Source organism: Malurus melanocephalus, unplaced genomic scaffold (genome assembly GCF_030028575.1).
Source record: "Malurus melanocephalus ecotype Western Australia unplaced genomic scaffold, MMel_1.1 scaffold_44, whole genome shotgun sequence".
In the NCBI taxonomy this organism is placed as follows: domain Eukaryota; kingdom Metazoa; phylum Chordata; class Aves; order Passeriformes; family Maluridae; genus Malurus; species Malurus melanocephalus.
This window is the reverse complement of record NW_026623276.1, coordinates 2,398,101-2,422,437: the sequence shown is the minus strand read 5'-3', so window position 1 is coordinate 2,422,437 and position 24,337 is coordinate 2,398,101. Positions and strand designations below refer to the sequence as shown.

General features: G+C 36.1%; 1 protein-coding gene across 1 annotated transcript in view; it reads left to right on the top strand.

Annotated features, from left to right (window-relative positions):
- The window catches only part of ROCK1 (Rho associated coiled-coil containing protein kinase 1), an 82,795-nt gene extending 59,118 nt beyond the window's left edge, over nt 1-23,677 (top strand). Inside the window, exons 23-33 of the mRNA XM_057364922.1 lie at nt 546-711; nt 2,173-2,266; nt 2,632-2,720; nt 3,041-3,229; nt 3,794-3,959; nt 10,490-10,560; nt 14,246-14,334; nt 15,476-15,554; nt 15,674-15,935; nt 16,697-16,904; nt 22,215-23,677. Coding sequence (XP_057220905.1) covers nt 546-711; nt 2,173-2,266; nt 2,632-2,720; nt 3,041-3,229; nt 3,794-3,959; nt 10,490-10,560; nt 14,246-14,334; nt 15,476-15,554; nt 15,674-15,935; nt 16,697-16,904; nt 22,215-22,218 — 1,417 coding nt within the window. The 3' untranslated portion in view covers nt 22,219-23,677. The remainder of the gene's footprint in view (nt 1-545; nt 712-2,172; nt 2,267-2,631; nt 2,721-3,040; nt 3,230-3,793; nt 3,960-10,489; nt 10,561-14,245; nt 14,335-15,475; nt 15,555-15,673; nt 15,936-16,696; nt 16,905-22,214) is intronic.
- Nucleotides 23,678-24,337: the final 660 nt, after the last annotated feature.

Genomic DNA, 24,337 nt, shown 5'->3' with positions numbered 1-24,337 from the left:
TGCAAGGTTGTTCAGGAGTGGTAACCAAATTATAAAAATGTGGAGGGAAGAGGAGCTAGGCAAGCTTTCCCATATTCTTCTTTGGGTTATTTTTTTTTCTTACTTCCGTTTATATATTCTCTATATTGTATTCCCTCACTATTCTCTGCAATCTTATGTTCATCATAAGTGTTTCTCACTCTCACTTGAATCTAACTATGGGAATTGTAATAATGACATTATTTATGAGTGAATGTGGACTAAGTATCTTTCGATGGACCCATCTGTACCAATAATTTAATTTTATTTTCTGTTCCTCAAAGGAAGGAGAAAAGGTCTTGGTGTTTAATGGATGATTGGAATGTTAATGTAATAAGCTTGCTGCTGTATCTTGTGTGGACCATCAAAAGATACAAGTGTACAGAATGCAGTTTTGTAACTCCTGGTTTTCCTAAGAAGCTAAGATAATGACTGTTAGCTGAGTGGTGTCATTCAGGCTTGATAGTTTTCCTGAAAATTTGGATTGTTTTGTATAGGAAAAGGAAGTCTTAATGTCCTTTTTACAGAGAAACACTCGCTACCCAGTTGGATTTAGCAGAAACCAAAGCTGAGTCGGAACGGCTGGCACGGGCGCTYGCTGAAGAACAGTTATATGAACTGAATCAGGAAAGCAAAAAAGCTGCATCAAGGCACAGGCAAGAATTGACTGATAAGGACATCATCATAAGAAGGGTAAATTAACCTGTWTAAATCTCTTGCAACTGGAAACAAAAATTCATGGTTTTATTTTATAAAGTCTTGTGATCGTAAGGGAAAACTAATTAAGTATCTTAAGTTTTGGGCTCCCTTGGAACATTTAGCATTTAAATTTCATCGTGTGACCTCCCTAAAAAACATAATTGATTAATCTGAGGTGAAACCAGAATGAAAATCAAGTGAATGTAYGTAATTCAGTTATTAAGCCTTTTGTGTTTATTTCTTGTCATTCCAAGGTGTATTATTTAAATCTCATAAATTTGTGGGGCAGTGTATTAGAGACTTTTATTGCAAAATAACTTACTTTCACAACCCAAGCCCCAAACTGTAATTTTTGAAGCATAGCTTTTGGGTGTTAATATGTGGTTGATAAATGTCTGTAACTGAAAAGGCTCAAATAGCAAGCCATATGTAGCAKAGTTATTTTATCATTGTTGGTTTTCCCATTTCGCATCAGCTACACGTTTTCTTAAAAATCCTGGGGGTCTAAAATTCCAGTTGTAATTGAACTGAACTTGACTCAGTTGCCCAAAGCTTTCTGTTCGTGCTACCATGTRTATTCCATCTCTGTATGAAGATAGTGCAAATAGTGTTTGTTTCWTGAATTTGCTTTTTTAAGCTTGAGATCTCCAGGATACCAGCATTTCTTAAACAGCATTTAGAATACTCTCTCTGTGGCATCAAAGGAATACCTTCTTGCCAATACATTTTTTGGTTTCAAATATGCTGATAATTTTATCAAACAGCTTGATACACAATCATTTGTTTAGGCTTCAAACAAAACCTTTATTCAGAAATACAGTAATGTCTGGTTTTCCAAATATATTTGTTAAGTGATCCTGGCTGTGGCAGCGAACATACAGATTAGGTGTTGTGGGTTTCCTTTCCAACTTTTTTTTAAACAAGCTGTGTACTTACTTTATATATGTCTGTTTTGTCTTATACCAAATTTAGTTTTATTTTTATCCCAATTTTCATGATTTATGGCAATTATATAGCAGAAAATGCCTTGTATCTACTCTATTAATGTTGGAGTTCTAGCATCTATCAGCTCCTTTTCTGTCTGGATTCAAAGTATCAGGCCTCTTCATATGACTTTTTCCAAAGTACAGCAATTTAATTGAAAATTGCCACATCCCATAACTGACAATTTAACTTTGCTTAAGCTGATTTTTAATTATATATTACACGATTGTCAGTTTTGCAATTTATTTTTTCTGGGACAGGTGTATTTTGAGCCTTCTGGTAAATCAAACCAGCACAGAGGAATAGTAGCATGTTAAAAAAATTCATGGAGGTGAAAGGTGTTCTAAGTAAATGGTTGTTGTCGAATTAAGGGTATTTAAAACAATTATAAAATTAAATTTATAAAAATTATAAATATTTTTGGAATTTACATCAAGTTCTTTATTTTAAAATGTGTTTCTTTTCATGTAGCTGGAAGAAACGAATAACACTTTAACCAAAGATGTTGATTTAATWACAAAGGAAAACACAGAGATCAGTGAAAAATTTAAGAAACAAGAGGAAGGTATGTTGTGTTTGGAGTTTTAATTGATCTGTACAGAAGCACAGTTGAATTAGTGTATGTGGAGAGATGGGAAATGGAAGAAGACATTGCTATTTATATTCCATATTATTTTGGGCTTGATGTTAGCTTCAGTATTGCATTTTTGTGCCTTTCTGACATATCCTTCTGGTAATTTTCTGTCATTGTAGTAGCATTAAACTGGTAATTAACCTTTGCATTAACCTTTGTCTTTGCAAACTGTATTTTGCTCAAAAGGCTAAACAGTGGGAAAACAATGGAAAAAAAAGATGCACTTACTGAAGTAATTAAGTTTAAAATATTTACGTTGTACTGAAATACCTCAAAGTTGAATATTATTTTAACAGATTACAAAATGAAGAAAGAGGAGGAAATCAATAATATTAGAATGCACTATGAGAAGAGCATAAACACTGAAAGAACTCTGAAGACACAGGTAGAGCTTTCTATGCAATTAATAGCAATAGTTACTTTACATAACAGAAGTATTTCATATTTATTGCTTTTGTGAACTAACTCATAGTTCTTTGTCATTAAGTTTATATTAACCACACAATATGCATTATTATATTAACAGCTGAAAAAATAAGTTTTTATGCCGTGTACTTTTCAGTATTATTTCAATTGTGAGTAAGGGCCATTTGTGTTGGTGAAGGTTTTTTTTTAATGTATTCTGTAACTACAGGAATTGAGAAGTTCCGTATGAAACATGCTGCATATATAATTTTTCTTACTRGTTCTCCTTTTTCTTAACAGGCTGTCAACAAACTGGCTGAGATAATGAATCGGAAGGATTTTAAAATAGACAGAAAGAAAGCTAACATGCAAGATTTGCGGAAGAAGGAGAAGGAAAACCGAAAGCTCCAATTAGAACTTAATCAAGAAAAAGAGAAATTCAATCAGATGGTAGTGAAATACCAAAAGGAGCTCAATGAAATGCAAGCGGTAAAATAATTTTTTTTTTTGTAATATTGTGGAATTGTCTCCAAAGGAAAAATGTATAGCTCATAGTCTACTTGAAAACAAGTTYATTTTAAGGTGTTCTAGGCTACAGAATTTTAGTGAGAACTTGAGAGAGAACTTGCTAAGTGTGCAACTGTGCTTGTTTTCATTCATTTCCCCTAAATTTTTAATTATGGAATTTACTGATACATTGCAAAGATTAAAAAYCTGAATACTGCATGCTGGCAGGTAGGAAACTATCAGTTCATTTCACTGGTAGATGGTCTCCTTTTCATAACAAATGGTAATTTAGTAGATGAATCAGACTGTCTTGTGCTTGAATACATCACTGGATCTTTGGTATTTAGCTTGAATACATCACTGAATCTTTGGTATTTAGCTTTTTCCTTCCAAGGCTGAACAAAAACTTCTTCTGTAATAGTTTATTTCAATTTTATCAAAAGTATCTACATATATTAACAAAAATAGCAATGAGTTTTGTTTTCAGAATACTTGCCTGCCATATTTTTGGTAAGACAGTAACTATGCATGTGTATATAAATACAGCAACTAGCAGAAGAATCTACATACAGGAATGAGCTCCAGATGCAGCTGGACAGTAAAGAAAGTGACATAGAACAACTACGAAGGAAAMTTGTGGACCTCCAGCAAGGAATGGATTCTACCAGTGTTGCCAGTCTCCCGACAGATGAAACAGATGGAAATCTTTCAGGTAAGAGAAAAGCGTATTTGAACTACTTGGCCATGGTGCATACACATAGTTTCGGAAGATACTGTTTCAAACAAGTTACTGCCTCTTAAAATCTTCTGGCTGTCTAATTCTGWATTACATTTCYACTTCCTTTCTTTGTTTTTGTTTTTTTTGTACCTTAGTTGCTTATATTTAAGTCTTAACTTTTTCTCACGTCACACTTCCCACTGTGTGGCTTAGCCATTAGCATAATTTAYATGCATTTTTGTGAAAAGAGTATCTTTACATCTGTTTTTTTTTTCAAATACAGTGAATACAGTGTGCAGCATTTGTGAATAGAAGACAGAGTCAACACTTCTACAGCATCATGATTGTGTTTTATGTCTTGAATGCAAAATTGCCTTGATCTTGTCTGTTCCTCCTCAGTCATGTAGCMCTTCTGTGACAAATGGTAGTAATTGCTGATGTGAAAAATAATTGTAGGAATTTCCATGGTAAATTTATGGTGATATGGTACTCTGATTTAGCAGATTAAAATAAGAACAAATAATACAGTGTAGCCAGCTATTTCCATATGCCAGTACCAGGCACTGTACTTTGAGGTCCACTGTTAGACTGGTTAGTTGTTTACCTCTCCCCTTCCCAGTGTTTGAAAAGTGTAATCAGTCAGTACTTTCACATGATCTGCTAATRTGTCTCTCAGTACAAGACAAAAAAATGTTTAGTGGTAATCAGYTGTGCTTGACAATTTTCGTACATCATAGCTAGGTATATTTTTTTTGTATAGTTAAGTAACTTTTAGAATTCATTGTGAAATTTTTTATGAGTTTTTGGTAAGTCTGATTTTTATTGTAGAAAAATATTTTTAAGCATAGAAACCCAGATTACTATTTGGGGTATTTTATGACTTCAGTGGATGAATAGTCAGATAAAAGTAAATAGAATAATTTTAGATGTCTCTCTTCCTGTTACTGCACTTCATGCTGCTCAAATACCACATTCTAGAGTTTTTCCAGGAGTCTTAGAGTGATTGAAATTCCAGGTGGGTTATCAGTCTTAGTATATGTTTTGATGTAGTTCCCCCTTTCTGTGTCTGTTTTTGTTTCCTATCTTCCTCTAGTGTATTTTTAGATCTTTAGTTAATACTTTAATGAATTTCATTTTAGAATAGATTTTTGTTCAGATAATGGTATGTAGTCTTTTCCTTCTCAACTTCCATTTTGTTCAAGAAGCCTTTTGCACTCTGAAGTTTGATCTGTAAATTGTCATCTTGTAAAGAAAATGTCTATATTTTGTCTTTTGACAACATCTTCAAGGCAGACTTCCATTGGGAATTCTTAGAGCTTCTAGACTGGTTAAGGAACAWTTTTTTTCTTAGCTGTCACCTGCTAGGAACTCCTGGTATTTCTGAAGTGTCAATACTTCTCAGTTTTTCTCTTAGATCCTCATTCTCAGTTTATTCCATTTAACAGGGATAAAAAAAATCAAAGGGGTTTTGYGTATTAAAGGGGTGTTTTTCTCCCCTCAAATTATGATTTGGAATCAAGCCTTATATTTTTAAATGTCTCCTAATTAAAGAAGACTGTAGCTCGTAATTTTAATAGAAAATTTCTGAACTCTTTTAAATTGAGAACTTTAGGCTGAGAACTTCTCAGCCATTTTCAGTTAGTGGCTGTGTATTGCATGGAAAACACAAATGCTTCCATCTGGGCATAGATGCCTTTCCTGGTTTTTTTTCTAATGGACAGCAGTGTGTCAGTATTATTGTGTCTCTGGAAGGACTGTAGGAAGAAGCTATTTTGTTGTCTGCCTCATTAGGGAAGGTTATTTTCATTTTACTTCTGTAGATGTGTGTAGTCAGGCTTTTGGCTGCATGACCTGTCTCTTCCATTTTGAGGCAGAAATTTCAGTCTGTGCAAGATTTTTAAGCCAGCTGTTAATTTAATTTGTTAATTAGAACATCACAGTTACTGGAAGTCCTGGTGTTCTTGGGTGAGGTGTCTATTAACTACCCCTCAAACTTTCTTTTTTACTAGCCTTTCATTTCTCTTTTTTTTCCTTTTCTCTACTCGTGCCTCTGATTTTTACTTCAGTTGTGCTGCTGGTTTTACTGTGTGATACAGGTAGGACCTCTAGTACGTATTATTAGGACTTCCTTAGATTTAAATCGTGTCCCTACATGTGGGTTTTGTTTTGATTTTTTTTTTGAGTGAGTTTCTGGGTTGATCAGGATCTGAATAAGAAGCAATTCAGTAATTAAAAGAGATTAAGTGACATTAGTATAATCAGATTTCACACACTTGTTAAAGAGCCAACTAGAGGACAAAAAAGGAGTGCAGCAGCATTATAAGGACAAAACAAAAAAAAAAGCCAGATTTCAGAGTAGAAGTATCCCTCACCACAGAAAGAGGAAATTATCCAGCACATAGTTATTTTTGAGCAAACCAAGTAATTAATCTGCAAAACAGAAGGTGCCATATTACAGCAGCTCGTTTGCTGAAGTTTACTTTTATGATGTTGTTTGTCTTCAACTGTATGCCAAGTTCCCATCATTTCCATAGCCCAAACATGGCCATTCCTTYAGAGTTCCTTGAATAGCATCTTGTTTAAGAGCTGGATATGATGRGTAGTCAACAGGATTCTCTAGCTGGTGCACCAGTTCTTAAGGCAAAGATATTCCTTAAAAAATTTTAACCAAATAAATAGTTGAATTTTATAATAAGTAATTACAGTATGATTTATTCAGTTTCCTGTCACAATAAAAACATCAGGCGAAAAAAATGAAGATGTAAAATAATATATACATGTATAGAGGAATGATTCCATGGTCACAATCCTGGCAATGGGCAGACTCTGGTTTAGGTGTGAAAAAAATGGTATAAAATGGYCGGATAGTAAAGTTCTTGGAATTCCAGAGAAACCCTGTCTCTTTGGCATTTTCTGCTGTCCTGTGTGGCAGAGAGGTTCAGTGACTAGAAGGGTAGAATTTACCAAAACAGCATCATGTAAAATTTTGGGTAGGAAAGCTTTGCAGTCTTTGAATAAACTCATGGTAATTTTAAAATGAATTTTTAATACTCGTAAAATTTTAAGGAAAAAAATTCTCTGTTTAGAAGCAAATACAGAGAAATCACATGGTAACACACTTYAGACTTGCATTTCACTTAGAGCTGGTTTCTGTCATTGACCTAAATATTTCCTCAAATTCTGGTAGCTCCAAGGGCAATTTATACTATCCCAAGGTAGGGATTGGCCCCTTCAGACAATCCAGACTATTCTTAGACTTTTGTGTACTTAGATGGGAGAGATTATGATGTGGATGAAGGTTTTTCCTTATATTCAATTCTAGGAATGTTTTGGAACTCTCGCTCCTGATTATTGATTCAGATAGCAGCTCATATCTCAGTTGGTGTCCCCAATATTAACAGAGTCCTTGCTGAAACAGATGAGATATTTACTTTTTAATGATGCCTTTGGAATGCCTTTTCCCCTGGTTGGACTTTGGAAGTCTTAGTTCTTGCGTGRTTGTAAACAGAACTCTTCTTTGCTAAGAGAGAACATAATCAAGAACTTAAGGTTTTTTTTCCTCATAATTGTTACAGGGCATGTTGCTTCTTTTCATCTGATTGGCAAGATAATTTAAKCAATTGAGCTGTCCTACAGGTTTAACTGCAGCACATAATATTTTACAGATATGTTGTAAATCATGTTTTGTGCAGAGGTAGGATGGAATAATAAATGTGGAGCATTTAAGCCAACAGTTTTATTGGGCTATTGGAGTGAGAAAGGACTTCCTGAAGTACCTGCAAGTAGCCTGAATAAACTTCAATAAACCTCAAAGCAAGATCCAGTTAGAAATCCTTGGTGAGATCCACATGAAATGACAGTAAGACAGTCTGAAGAAGGAAATATTCAAATTGGAAGGGTTGAYTGGAAAGATTTAGCAAGATAGTAATTCCTTGCTTTTGGTTCTGTGGAAAACTCTTAGGAATAGGAATTCTTGAACACTGGAAAGAGACACTGTGATGTTCATGAAAGCACCCATACTACTTAACTCCAGAGCAACAAAACATCTCGTAAATCAGTACAGTCATGGTTGTCTTGTGTGATTTTATTCAAGTCTTACTGTTAGAACTCTTACTATACTGAATCCCTGTGAATCCTTGTAGTGTGCATACTTGCCATGAAGCTGTTTAGAATGCTAATCTACATTTAAAATATATTCAGAGATAACTRTAAGATCCATAGCCTCTATGGAATTCTTTCTTCATATCCTATTCAGATCCAGCTAGCCATCAGRTATTTTTGAGGCCTGTCTTGGATTTTCTGGATTGCGCATATGAGATATCAATTCTGGGATTCTTTCCAAAATACAGGGAAGTTGACAGGCATTAGTTTTGAGCCTATTATTAAAGACAGGAATGGAAGGTTCTTTTCTGTAGCCTAGATAGCCCATMTTTTCTTAATTACTTAATCAGAACATTCATAAATACTGTTCTTCTGGATCAAATATTTGCGAAATGGCCGGATGAGCATTTGCAGTTGTGCTATCTAACTCTGTCAAGGGAAATTAAAATGCACTATAAATATTACTTGAGAGGAACCTTTGGGGCAASGTTGGAATGAAAGAGTACATTTGGTTCCAGACAAATTTTAGCTTTGTTGAAAAGCTAGAAAGGAGTACATTAAGAAACTGTTACTTTCAACTGTAGGTATTATTCACAGCTCAGAAATCATCTCTTATTCAAATAGAATTTCTTCCTAAAATAGATTTGTAGTAGACGAAAAGAATGTCAGTGGATTCATTTGAAATACTTCATTTACTTCCTACTTCCTTTCAAACCATTTTCAGAACATGCTGAAATAGAAGGTAGCCTAGAAAAACTACTGTCCCTATAAGCATCTTCTAAAATTCATCATCATTGGATCGTTCCAGATTTTCATAATTTCAACACAGCTCTTTTTTTATAAACAAGTCATCCTTCCTGTATTCCTTTTAAACTTCAGTCAACCATACTGTGTTCTTTATTAGCAATTTATCACTTTGTTTTGCAATGGAAATCTGAGTTTTAGGATGTTTCTATAAATTATAAAAATGGAAAAACCTTCTCTTAGTGCAAAAATTAAAGTACTCAAAACAAGGTAAGCATTGTCTGTGATGCCTGTAGACATGGAGGAAATAGATTTTATTTTCCTAAGCTGCTGAGTATCAGGCATTGGGGAGAGTGAGATAGGAGCGGGTAGGGATGAAAAGGTGGGGAACCCCTATCCCCCAGTCCCCACAATTCTTACACAGATGTGAAAAGGCAGCGAGGTACAAATTTCCTTCATTTTTCTGGGAAGGTTTCTTATTGGAATGAGGTCTGCTAACATGCTTTTCTTGCAGCTGATTTCAGTAGTTCAGTGGTTCCCCAGTATTCTGAAGCTATTCTGTTTGGTGAAATGTTAGGAAATGATTCCATATTTTTAAATGTAGTCCACTTCCAAATATTGTATGCTGTAAGRCTAATGTGGGAAGGGCTTTTACATGCCTAATTTTAATTACTTGCTAGGCTGTCAGTCTCATTGTAATTTTACATAGCAAAGCAAATGGACCATAACTTTCACATATTTGAATGCATTTCAGAGCATGCTGGGATACACCTCRCACAGAGTTATTCCTGAAGGACAAAAGGAACCAGTAGCTCCCTAGGACATAAATAGTTATGGAGAATGTTTCAGAAAGCCTTAACTAAGAGTTTTTGAAGTTTCCAGTGCTGCTGTTACCTGGCTTCAGAATTTTAAATTTTAGAAACCACCATCAGTTAGCTGGAAGGGCTTTTTAAATCAACAGACCACATTAGGCAGAATGCTAGTTTTCTTGTGACCCTTTCTTGTATCATGCTAAATTATTTCAATAGTTTCATGGTGGGAAAATTCAATATTACATTACTCTTTGGAGAATTTTTCATTGAAAATTTGAGTAAAACTCTTGTCTCTTATTCTTTATATCTAGTTGATTCTTCCTGCATTCCTTACTTAATTATCTCCTATGCTTATCTTCTGTGAGTAATGGGACACCCATGTAGCTTTGCTTGCTCTTGTGCTCTCTCTCCTTTTTTTTTGTTTCCCGTGAAAAATGTGGATCTGATTTGTTTTACTTCCTGCATCTTCCTGCTGAGTATTTTCATACAGCCCCTCTGAATGTTAAATTATGTTTACATTGAAAATCTCTTAATTCAAACTGTAACGTATTTTCAAAGCAAAGTCTTTCCTGCCTGGCTCTTTGCAGACTATTTACATACAGTGTTAGATGTTGGCATCAAGGAAAACAGCTTTACTTTTATTGTGCAGTAACTGTGTAATCAGATGTTGGCTTGTGATGAAGCATGAATTAAATGCTTATATCTCCATTTTATTTAGCTGTGCTTTTTATTCTGCTTTGCTGAATAGGTAATTGCCCATTACTGCATGTAGTACATCTTCCTTTCTTGTAATACTGTGCTTTTGTGCTATTCTGCTTTATTATTATAAATACACAAAATTATTAAATGTGCATTTTTTTAAACCAGAATCAAGACTTGAAGGTTGGCTTTCAGTACCAAACAAAGGAAATATAAAGCGGCATGGCTGGAAGAAACAGGTACAAACATCTTTTTTCTTTCATCCTCAATTTCCTTGGAAAGGTTTTCAGGCATGTGGTGAATTGGGTTTACAACTCATATTTAAGATACAAACAAAATAATTAAGAGTAATTTAGTGTATGTACATTATTGAAGAAAAAAACCCAAGGAAATTCAGGTTCAGTATGAAATCTTCAATAATGACATTGTGCAAATTTACAACGGGTGAGGGAATACTTAACCGTGAGCATCTTGTAACCATTAAAAATCACATTTCTTYGAGTAAGCTTTTTTATAGTTCTGTTACTGAGGAAGWACCTCTTCATGCAACTCAGCAGCAGAGAGTAGGSAATACCATGCTTAAATGTTCTGAAGGTCATGGAAGAATGCATCAACTTGTCACACATGATTTCCAAAGAAAAATCTCCCTTACCTTTAAAATTATCATTTCACTTGAAAACAACTGGTTTACTTTCAGAAACTGGATCTCTGTGCAGAAATTCCCACTGCAAACAAAGGATTGTTTTGCCTCTGTAAAGGTTATGATCTGGTTCTTTGAAACATGTGTTCAAACTGAGATACTTAGAATCAGTTTCTGATGATCTTTTCTGGCCTTTCAGTTCCCCCCTTTGAACATCCTTTAGTACAACTAAATACAGAAGTGAACGTGGTTTCTAGATTTTTTTTTTTTTACATTTTGAAAGCTAATTGTATGAAAGTTTCTTTTCCTCCATGTTCCTTATATTCAAAGACTGCTACTCGGAATTACTRAGTTATTCATGGCACTTTCAAAGTAACTTTCTGATTACTGTTGAAAGGTATTTCTCAAATGCTCCTGTTTAAATTCACATTCTACAACAGCTGGAAGTGGTTCCTTTAAAATTTAAAGGAGAAGGGATTCATTCCTGTCAAAGAAGCACTTAAGTGTTTGTATTGGGCCTTTAGCTGCTGAACTTGTTCTTTGAAGTGCTGCTATTTTCAGTGAGCTTACATGGCCTTCCTTCTACACTCCAAGTGTTTTGGGTTCCGGGCCTGTCTAGTTTTACATCRATATCAGACCTTGGTGTTACATCAGTTAAAGTCACTACCTATTGTGACTTGCAGGGATTGAATGTTAAGTTCTGCCCTGTTTCAACTAATGGCCACCCTCTTTCCCTCACCCTTTTGCCTAAGTAAGGAACAAAAGCAGAATTTATGGGTTAACAAATTGCTGAAAGCAYAAAGCAAGAATAAGACAAGCACAATAAAACCAGCTATATTAACAGAAGTATACAGAAAGAGAAGGTTTTTTACCCACAAAAAAGGTGTTCACCACCAGGAACAAAATCAAATGGCGGATGCTTCCTGTAGRTCTGTTTGACAGCTAAGGCTGCTTGACTCCTCTTGTTACAGAATTGGCTATGCCTAGGCACAAATCATGTAGCTTTGTTCTGTTCTGGATTATCTAAAATGCTATGTCGTTTTCCTGTCAGAATAATTCCAGAAGGCTTTTATGGTTTTTGTTTGGTTTTTTTGTTAAATTGAGGTTATTTTTGTGTTTTCTGACAATGGCAATTTTAAACTGATAAATGCAGCTTCTCTGATGAAAGACTGTCAGAATTTCTTCAGGCATGCCCAGTATAGGCATATTTATTAACTCAAGATATTTTAGGTAGTTAATCCATTCATACTTACCTAGTCTGAATATGCTTACACTTTAGAGAAATTTGAGCTGCAGGTGGGTGGCTCAGTCATGAATGAGATGAACTGTGCTGATCAGGTTCCTTAACTAGCTGAGGTTTGTATCAGTGAGACACAGTAGTGAGGGACCATGTTCACTCACATGTGCATTCTGTTGGCTGAAGTGTACTGCAGCTGAAACAAGCTGGCAGGTAATCAGCCTYCTCAGGTGTTTGTCTTCCAAATTCTCCTGTGCTTCCAGTTTTGTGAAGGTGGGAGGTATGCATTCTCAAACATAGGTATGCCCAGATTAACTTAAAGGAAAAGCAGAATTACATTAGCAGTGCAATTGGATTGATGTCTGGTTAGCTGGTTAGAAAGGGGTGTAGAAAATTTACCTGAGTTTAAACTTCAGTTATACTTAAGGCTAACACAAAAATAGGTTAGCCGTATTTTCATCTGGATCTTCATTTCATCCCAAGTGAAGATGATAAAATATCCCTCAGTAAAACCACTGTAGAACAGAACTACTGTCAGAAGACTTCTTTCTATGTACGCAACAGGATATTGAGGCTGTTGTACATAACTTTTTTTGGTGAGGTTGACTTGGTCTTTCACCAAGGCTTGTATATAGTGTGATAATTAAATTCCTTTGCAGTCAGAATTTGCATTTGTGATAGTTGTCATCTTAAGGGCTTGCACTTATCTGTGACAGGCAGAAGTGCGCACTTCAAAGATGAAAAAGGCATTAGCTTTCTATTGGGAGTAGATAAAGGAATTGGAGCGCAGTCCTTTTCTTCAATGGGAAAAATCACAAGAGGGTTCACACCATTGCAACTGAGTACTTAAATTGATCAAGCTTTCTGTATTAAGGAATTGTAACTAAATGCCCTTTTGTGGCATTTTAGATGCTTTTGCGTAATTGAGATTTACAACTGAAGCTCACACCTTGCGCAGCACATTTTAAAATACTGTTGTATAAACTTAAGATGACTTTCATACTCAGGTTTTGAGGTCAGCTTCAAATCCTGTGTAAAATGAGGTTGAAACCTCCCCGCCTTGTAGAAGGAGTAAATATTTATTCAAATTATCAGTATCTGCATTGTGCAGAAACCCATTCAGCTACGAGCCAGCACTWGGAATTCAAGGTGAACTATTAGTGCATTCACTCTCATGCTTTTCTGTCCTTTCCCCTGCTGCTGGGTTATATTAAATGTGAATCTGGAGATCAGTAAAGACAGAGCTGTCAGTTTAATTCCTTTTAATCTTCTTCGGTGCCTCATACCTTTCAGTTCCTCCTAAAACATTTGAAACTGCAGAGGAGGGAACAGTCACAGCTGTCACTGAGCTTATGCTTGTAGACAGTTCCAACAAAGATSTTGAYTAGCAACTCCCAGTGAAGTGCAGCAAGCCATGAATTCCAGTCTTGAACTTACTGTGAAGTGTTTAGGGTAGAGATGTTTGATCATAACTATATCAGTGTATTCCTAGGTTTGGAATGTATACCAGACCTCTGTTTCTGCTGATTCATTTTKGATCTTTAGTTTATAAATCCATTAAATTGACAATATAGGAAATAGCAGGAGCCATGGGACTCTGTTTTAGCCTGTTAGTTTAGCCTATTTAGTTACTTTGCACAAACCAGCAGTTTGGTGCAAAGTACGAGTGAGTCATGCAGGTCTGTAGAACTAGAGAAGTTGTTTACAGCATTATCAATAAGTGATAACTTTTTCACTATATCACTCTCAGTGATACAGTAAGTTTCGTAGTAACCTGCCAGTAGCAAATTTGTGTGTTTGTGTGCAAATGGACTTGCAGAGTCATCACAAACTTTTTAGARTGCTCAAATGGCAAAAGAATCAGTGCAACTGTAACATTGCAGAGCTCTCAGTAGTATAGCTGCCTGCAGGATGATTTAAATATTTCCTGGTGTTAATTTGAAACCTTTCATTTACTGAGGTTTTTTATGTGCATGTGGGAGTACMTTAGGATAAGTAATTGATTTTTAAAATGCAATTTCAACTGGTTTACCCTTTCTTTCCACAGTATGTCGTGGTGAGCAGTAAAAAGATACTCTTCTACAATGATGAAAAGGACAAGGACCAGTCTAATCCATCTATGGTACTAGATATAGAGTAAGTAAAGTTACTGTTAGTTTCAGATACAAAATTGACAAGAGTGTTGTTTGTGAAATAACTGATAGCAAATCAAGAAGCTTGAAATAAAAATTCCATAAATAATTTTTAATTTCCCATACTAGTTGCAAATATCTGCCTGTATTTCTGCGTATCATTAACGCAGATACTATAAGAAGATACTATTTTTTCTTTGTCCTATAATTGATAARAGTTAAAGAGAAAAGGGTCATTGCTGTTCTAGCCCAAAGCACTTCAAACTTTTCCAGCCGGTTTCTGTTTAAAGTGATAAAATATATTAATTGTGATCCCTTTACATTGGTTTTACATGAGGAAAATTGTGTTAAATATCACTGAAGCCCATCTCTGGTACATGACTGCGATGTTTGAACAGCTGATTGACATTATGGGTTCTTATAGAGTAGTAATTGAAAAAAGGTTTTAGAATTCATGAATAGATGTATCAGTGACTAACAAATACAGTGGTCTGGAAGGAATCTCAGACTCAGGAAGTGCTTAAGCTGCCAGTTGCTCATAACCAGGAAAAGAGTTATTTTCTCTTTGAACTTTTTCTTACTCTCTTTTCACAAACATCTGCTACAGCTACTGTTGAAAACAGGATGTCGGGATGGATGGACTTAAAGAGTCTTGACCCAGTATAAGATGATGTTTTTTTTAAATTTTAATAGTATTTTTGACAGCTGGTGCCCCAGATTTCATTTTGTGGTGTTTTGGCATTGATTTTTTATCAATTYGTAACATGATTTAGCAAAAAAACTACTGGATAGTATTTTACTTAATATGGTTACTTCCATGTAGATTTTCACTAAGCTTTTCTAGCAATAATGTTAGAYTTCCTAGTGTTCTGAGGAAGTACTTGAAAACCTTTTTCTTAAGTAAATTTACCATGATGAATCTTGAACCCATTGTAAGATAACTCTCTTTCTATGCTGTGAAATATTTTGGTCTTACTTGGGTAGGCAAGATGTGTATGGTTTATGAATTAATTCTTAAAATCATATTGCAGTCTTGAAGTAGGTTCTATTACTTGCACTTCAAAGCAGTTTGTGCTGTTTTAAAACTTTTTTCACATACTATATAATCTTCTTGCATTTTCTGATTCATGTTTCTTCCAATCTAGTAAACTGTTTCATGTCCGCCCTGTAACTCAAGGAGATGTATATAGAGCTGAAACTGAAGAAATCCCTAAAATATTCCAGGTAAAAAGAAGTGTATTCTGTTATCTATTTAACTCTCTTGAAAAAGTTAAGTGGCTTCTTTGAAAAGGGAATAAAAGTACTTAGTGCTTCAACAGTAACATAGCAGTATTCTTTTTCAGATTCTCTATGCTAATGAGGGGGAATGCAGGAAGGATTTGGAGGTAGAACCAGTACAGCCGGCAGAGAAGACAAATTTTCTAAATCACAAAGGCCACGAATTTATTCCCACRTTATACCACTTTCCAGCCAACTGTGAGGCCTGTGCCAAACCTCTTTGGCATGTCTTTAAACCCCCTGCTGCCCTAGAATGTCGAAGATGCCACGTGAAGTGCCACAGAGACCACTTGGATAAAAAGGAGGAATTAATTGCACCATGCAAAGGTATACTCTTGGTTTTTCTGTTTTGTATTCTCTGTGTGGTTAAGTCACACCTGCTAAACTATTARAGGTGAATAAAATCACTTTAAAACTAAACCTAAAACTAAAGTTYTATGATTTTAGATGTGAGTGTTGCTATTAAAGCAATAGGCCATTACACTGCTTATGAACAGGCAGCTGTGACAAACCTCTGTAGGGGAGGCTTTTGGTGGTGTAACCGATGGGGCTCTGCGAGGGCCCTAAAAGCACAAGGTTCTCTGAACGTTTGTGCCCAAGTGTTGGGCAGCTCCTTGGTGTCCAGACCATTTACTCTGCCTTTATGCATGGCCCACGTTAGGGACAATTGAAGTGGCTGCATCAGCAAGCTCTGCAGACTTTGCAGAATGTTCTTCAGCCACTTCACAGATTGGAGTAAAWGTTTCTTCTCTGTGCTGCTGTGGAGCATTCAGGATATGTACTCTGGAACTTGGCCATAAGGCACCTACACAACTTTTCAGCTTATTAAGATTTCATTTAATGTAAGTCTTATAATCTCTTAAATATTAGAATCAAGAATCTTAATACAGAGTAGCAAACATTGAAAAATATTGCATTCATAATTTTTCATSTTGTTTGTTGCATTCCAAAAATACATAAACAAATCCAATACAAGTGTGTATATAGGTGCCATTGTTCCTTTCAGTGGCACAGTTGGTGTGTCACACCTCTTACTTTGATAAGGAACCCTGGTTTTCACTGAATCGTCTTCCTCCTTTTACTTGTAGTGAGTTATGATGTAACTTCAGCAAGAGATATGCTCTTATTGGCATCCTGTCAAGATGAACAGAAGAAGTGGGTGACTCATTTAGTAAAGAAGATCCCTAAGACACCACCATCTACCTTTGTTCGTGCTTCTCCTAGAACTTTGTCTACAAGATCCTCAGCAAACCAGTCATTCCGAAAAGTTGTTAAAAATACTTCTGGAAAAACTAGGTGAGAAATAATCTACAAAAACTATGGATCTTCTTGACTGAAAAAAAAATCCCAGTTAAAAATGCTATTTAATGTGAAATTGTGAAATAATTCCATAGTTACGGCTGTTGAACTGCTGATCTAAATCTTTGCTCAAATCCCAAAGGAAGGAGCATAATTCTTCTGTTACTATGGTAAATTTGTCAGATCTTTGCATTTAGAAAGGTGCTATGGAGATGGTACCTGGCCTGCCAATGCATGGGATCAAGCTGTTGCTTTTTTCTCCCGTTTAAAGGCAAGGCTCAGTAGATAGGTCASTAAGGTCAGTAATGGCATTAGCAGCAAGGATGATACACATAGGCATCTCATGCATTAAYTGACTCAGAGCCTTTGTTAGGTAGACATCTTCTGCAAATGGGGCTGAAAGGAGGATCTTACAGATTCTGTCTGTTGTTAGGCCATTTCTTTTGATGTGAGGTCCCTTAAGTACGAATTCCATTCTTTCTCCCGGCTTACTCATTCCCTGTTGTCTCTTATCCCAGCAGTTGTTTTTGTAACCCTATGTATTAAACAAGGCACRATGTAAAATACAATTTTTTAATTCTTAGGTTACTGTAAACTGATTTTAACCTGCATTAGCTTCCTCATATAGTATGTGTGTTGTTTTTTCCTCCAATAACTGATTGAATTGACAGTATGGAGTGAAAACTAATGTCTCAGTAAGGAAAGAGTCTTTCTAGATTGGCAGGGTTACCAAACATTCCTGGCATGAAATGCAGTAATACCAAACTTTTGCATGTTAAGAGATAATGGAGTGTATCTTGAAACATCCTCCTTGAAGGAAACAGTAGAGAAAAAATACAAAAGATTCTTGTTCCCAAGACTTCCATCCTAAAACATAAATGATCATAGAATGATTTGGGTTGGAAGGGACCTTTTTCAACACCAGCACTTAATCAAGCTGAAGTTCTGAAGTACAGAAACACGATTTGTGGAAATACAGAAAAACTTCTGATTTGTGGGGAAATTTCCTGGGAAGTGAGCAATTTTTCCTTAAAGTATCCACTGTAAAAATCTGTGGAAAACGAGGATGAGTGGAGTGGAACAGCACACAGTGATAAAGCTGAGTTAAAAAGACTGTAAAATCAGAGATTGCATACTAAATAGTAGCCTCTTCAGTATTGTACCAAATAAGGATAAATTTGTAATTGTTACTTTCAGGGGCGTTCAGCCATGTTTATTATGTACTGACATGGTGTGCACCTATACAACAGAATCTTGTCAAACTATTTGTCTTGTCTAAAAATGTCCATTTCTTCCAACTTCCAGAAGGTTTTRCAAAGCTTCATGGTGTTTTCAAACTTATTTTTCCTTCAGTCCCAGGAAATTTTCCAAGATTGACTGAAAAATGTTAGAGCCCTCCATAGGCTTTAGCCAGATTCTTAAAGATTTTTAGAAATAAATTACACCCACTGAATTTTAAATACACATGATGAATAGCTGATGTTTAACATYGTCTTTATTTACAGTAGGACTGTTGAAGAAATACTCCTGTGTATTTCAGTACACAGTACTGTAAACAGTAAGAAATACTGTTTTGTGTCTGAAAAAAATGAAGTGCTATATGTATTGCATGATACCTTTATTTCTGTGATAATCAGGATTTTGAAAACTAGTTAGTGAAGGCAGACAAAGATAGCAGTACTGGTTAAAGAGCTGCCTGACTGATTAGTAAAATTTTTCACTGACTCTTGGACCACCTCAGACTGAAAGAAAAAGCCTATCATGCTGATACTCAGAAGCATTAGGTAGAATGATTGATACTGAATGGTCATCCCACCATAAATTCTGGAAAAACCTCCAGAACTGATGATGTAAAAATCATTAATACAGTTTTAAAAGAGCTTTAAAAAGGTGAATGCATAAGATTAGTCAACACTGCTTACCAAAAGAGCTGTTAGATTCAGAATCTTTTGAAGAGGGAGTGTTCTTGTACAGTAAAAAAAACCCAACTAAAACAAACAGAACAACTGATTCCCCCCAAACCAGCCAATCAACCAACCAACCAGTGGGGTTGGAAAGTATTATTTAAGTACATAATTTACTTGCATCTTTAAGAAGTATTAATTGGATAATCTAAAACAATACTTGGAAGATACTCGTACATTTGAAAAAGAACATACTCTGTTCTTGAATGTACAGATTCTTTCTTCCCTCCTGCCARTCCTTGCCTTGGTAAGGATACTGTATACTTTATGTCACATTCAGATGTTTAGAGTTGTAGACTTTCTCTTCCAGAAGACTCTTTGGATTGCATTCTGAATATGCTTTCTTTTCCAGTTATCCTTGAGAGGTCCTTTGGTAACTGTAATAGCCAGCTTTCATCCATRCTCTTTAATGGGAGAAAAATCCATTTTCTTAAATCAATAAATTGATTCTTTTTCACTCTGTCTTAATAGAAGTGCTGGTTTGGAGTTGCCTTTAGCAAGGACAAGTGTGCAGCTAATCTGTTATAGAAAGAATAGATTTGCATATTTGAAAGTTTACAGTAGCTCTTAAAGGAATGGGTCTGTTTGGGGAGATTAGTTATCCAGACCATTTCTGTTATTAATCCTATTGGCATTGTCCTGTAAGATTGTTATGGAGTAACAGAAATACACAAATAGGGAGTGGAACTTTTTTTAAAAATGAGAAGCACATTGTTAAAGCTCTGTTTTTAAGATCTTAAAGGTATAATGAGTCTAATAGCTCACCAACACCCGAACGAGGACAGCTGTGCATTCCTGAGCTTCATCTTGTGTCAGTCAGTTCATGCTTCATGGATTACGAGAGTGAACTGATCTATTTTCCAGCAGAAAATTAATCCAGGATTGTTTTGACTAAAGGAAAACCAAAAAAAAAAATCCCCAAAGCATGACAACAAAAAGAGACACACACAGACAAAAAGCTTATGATTTTCTGTTGGGTTCAGTAGTGGTAGCAGTTTGGGGAGGAAAGGAGGAAGGGTGAGGATGATGGTGTTGCATGAATGAATGTCAGGTCAGATTAGCTGTTTCAAATGCTGCWCTCTTAAGTTTTCTCCATCCTCCCTGGTGTACAACCTCTGCTCACACCTTTCTCAAATTACCCAATGAGATCTTCCAGTTTCTTGGGAAGAAATAAAGCTCTTATGTTTTCTGTCAGTTCAGAAGTTAATACCTGCATGGTATCTTATCTCTTTGGCTTCTTGAATTTATCTGACAAGCCATGACATGGATCAGTTAACATTTACATTACTCTTCTGGTCTGACCCCAAATCCATTAGTGAACTTGATGACATAATTGATATCTTGCTTCTTGATGATGTAAAATACTGACAGAGCTTTTTAGAATATATAATTAATTACAGCAGTTTTAATGCGGCATATTGTGGGCAGAGATTGAAAAAAGAGTCCTGTTGAGTGTAAGGCATTTAGAGAGGCACAGCACTTGAGCAGCGGGAGCGCTGGGTGTGTGTGTGCTTCCACCTGTCATGCTCCCTGGAGGCAGGTGGGGGCTCCTGCACCTCCCTGATACTCAAGGAGCTCCTTGGGGTGTCTTTGTGACACACTCTGTCCCCATCAGACAGCTGCCACTGGGTTGACTGGAGTGTAGTATGGCTTGTGTGGCACCTGCGGAGCAATGCGAGCAAACAATGAAAAGATTCAGTTGCATTGAGCAAAGAACCATTAGAAAAAGGTCATGCTGGAACTTTTCATTCTGGCAATTCTACTGTGGACATTTTTGTGGCTTTCTTGGACAAATTTTTTGTAAGTTGTATCTATAAACTAGGCAAGTGCTGCTGTGGTGGACTACATCCAGCCTCTGCCCTAATACCACTACATAGTCTCTCCCGTGTGTTTAAAAAAAAAGAAGCAATGGATTTATTTTAGGAAAATTTGCTTCTCATGTACCAGTAATTAAATTCAGCTTATTAAATAAATTTACAGTGCTGTCTTATGTACTGAACACTTAACTGGTAGCTAAGCACAGTAGCTGAGCTAATCTGACAGCCTGTTGCTACTTAAAAGGGAGGATTTTCCCTTTCTGTCTTCATTCTCTTCTGTCCTTGGATCCTAGGTAAGTGCTTGAAATGATCCATTTTGGACCCTTCTGTGAAGGGCCACAATTCAGTTTCCTGAGTGTCAAAAAAAATGTAGACTTACTGTGCCAAGCTAGTGAGTGGGTCAGGGCACTGACAAGTGCAGTGATTGCCGAAGATGAGGACAGGTAAATAGGAGGATGCTCTCCTGGGGTCAGGAAGGTGATAAAGCRGAGGAACAGCAGGCTCTTTTCCTTTCAGGAGGCAGTCAATTGTTAGATCAGCTTCTCTGAACTCAAGAGGCTGCATCCTACAGTTCTCCTCCTCCCTCACCTCTTTACCTAGGTGTGGGAATAAGAGAAGCAGCAATGATTTTTATGGGATGTACATGTCTAGCTTTTACTAAGTATCTGAAAATTGTTCTCTTGTCAGACAGTATAGCAGAACTTGTTCTCGGTGATGGAGTCCTACCATGTAAGCAGGCATTAACTGTTTTGTTGAATGGATACAGACTGTAACACGTGCTTGATGACATTTCAGTACATTTTACTCAGGGTCTGACCCACCTTTCTTTGCAGTTGGTAGGCAGCACTTCCTTGACTTCATGGAGAGGTGTGTCAAACCCATTAAAAAGAGCTTCACACATAAAAGTTCATCTGAAGTTCTATTCCTTATTTCAGTAACTTACCATGAATGAGTGTGAATCAGAACTTCATKATGAACTTGCTGGCATTTGCAATACTGCTTCAAGATCGGAAYCCACACTTCATAGCTTACATTCTGCTGATTTATTCACGTTGTATCAGCACAGCTGAGATGTTTTGTTTTAATAGAGTTGGACTTGGGCACTTGGTCAAGTTAATGCATGTTTAAAAAAGAAAACAACCAACCAACCAAAATTCCTGTGCATCAGATGAGCTCTGGCAACTGCATGTGCGTGCTCTTCGCCTAGAAAGACTTTTCTTGTCCTGCAAGTAAAAGGGGGTCACCTTGCATTTGCCATGAATACACCCATGACTGTTGACTATTAATTGCTTACTTGTAAAGCTTTAGTAATAGTATCATCTGTCTGATCTCTGTGTTTGCTAAATGTTGTTTGAAATTGAGAATAATTTGTATGTAGGTATGATCATATTATTGTACCTTGTCAGTTGGAAAGTAAGTCTGTTAAAAAGTATTTTCTTCACTGAAGCTCTTGGCAAACATGCACTAATGTTACAAAGCTAATTTTTATATTTGTTATTAATTGTCTGTTTTCTTCTTTGTTCCAGCTAACCACATGTACAGTGCTTATGGAACCTCATGGGATGCAGTCAGAGAAACAGGGCTTTTTTTAACCACACAGAGCAGTGCAGACGGGCTGTTGTTCCTTTCAACATAACTATCACAGGCTTCAGGGTTAAGATTGCTATTACTGTCTCTCCTCCTTGCTTTGGCACAAAAGCACGCTGAGGGTGTTTAATTGCGGGTTTGCCTCAAGATAGATTAGATTAATTATTACTATGTAATGCAAGTTAAAGCAAATAAAGCTTAGCTAGGTGTATAAAAAAGGTGCTGCCTTTTTGGATTTTTTTAAAAAAGCCTGTCAGTCAYGATGAAATGCAGCCAACTTTCTTCGTACCAGTGAAAGAAAAGGACTGTTAACCCTGTGAAGGGGATATTTATGTCAAGATGAGCATATGAAACGGAGTAGAAGAGGAAGGTTTCTCAATGAGAAGGACTGCAATTGCTTTCAAGACTCTTAAGTTGCTCTTGAAGACTGCAGAACTAGCTTAAAATGAAGCCTTATCACTTGAACTTCAGTGCCTTCACTGCAGAGTTCTTTACAGCCTTAATGCTAACCACCCACTATGGAATGGATCAAAGTGTTAAATATTTTGCATTATGCTTTACAAAATACTGATGCAGCAGGTTTGTAAAGGGGGGAAAAAAGTAATTGCCTTTAATCTATGCATTTTTGCCAAGCCATACTGAATTATTTTATTGTTAGAGGCATTAGAAACTAACAGTAAAAAGAACCATCGAGTTTGGAAGCATATTTTGGGGTACATCATTTCTATTACTGTATAATGTATTGCCTTACAATTTTAAGTGATCACGTACATTAAGTTAACAAACATTTAAGAAATATATGCACTGTTTGARCTGTAAATTATTCTTAGAACACTTTTACTTGGTTTTACATTGTTCTTTTAGTGCCTTAATTTGAGATAATTGTATTATTGCCATGTCGGTAAACATAGAAACCTAAACCTAAACAAAAGAAACCTCTCAAAAATATTGCATATCAGTACTTTTTACTGAATTTTAATTGGTTCAAGTATTGTAGATTCTAGATGCATTTTCTAAATTAAGTACAGTCTCTGAATGAGAATTCCTCTTACAAAGAAAGACCAGTTCTTGTTCATAAGCCAAAAGATGTGTAGGCAATGCAAAAAAACAAAAAAACAAACACAAAAGCTCTGGGTAATTCAGGAATTTCATGGTATGGGCAGTATGGTTTTATTTTATTTTATTTCTTAACCAAATACCTCCTCAGTAATTTATAATGGCTTTGCAGTTGTGTATTAAATAAGAAGCACTGGAAAACTGATTCGTCCTTAGGACGATTTGCATGTTTCAAGTGGTATTGAAAGCCGCACTGATGGATATGTAATAATAAACATATCTGTTATTAATATGGTAATGACTCTGTGCTCATTTAATGAGAAATAAAGTAATTTATGGAAAGACCCTTTTGAAAATGACTGGCATGGTGTTTTCATGGCTGCTGCTTATAAATCTTCCTAAGCATTTAGACATTGCAATGGTTTCTAAGTACGAGGCGCATTTGCAGTGTAATGCCCAGGGCACTTTGTAATGTTTCCATTTTTTTTTTAATAACCATTCTGCTTGAGTAAGTAAATACCATATTGAATAATGTTTTCATTTCCTTATTCTCATGACCTGCTGTAATAGACTAATTTATATTTATTATTCAACCACCACTCTGAGCTGGCATCCTTCACAATGCAGGTGTGGAGTTTCAGAAATCCCACTTATTTGCAGGAGGGAACACTGTTGAAAAGATAAGGTGGCTTTTGGTGGTGGGGGGTTTTGGAGTTAGGCTTGTTTGGGTTTTTTTGGAACAGCCTGTACATCCCATGAAACTAACTGTCCATAAATCTCCCTGGGTATAATCCACCAAGGCCTGCAGAACAATAGAGCAGTAAGGACAAATCACATGTGAATGCTTGTATGTCCTTTGAAGGTCACAGAGCTGGGAAGTACCGATAAATAGAAGCAGTTGATGTAATTTCAGGAAGTTCCTGTATGTTGAGTTTGCTGGCTTGCTGTATCAGAAACATCAGCAATTTCAAACCTGGGGCTGGAGCACACTGATCTTACAGATCAC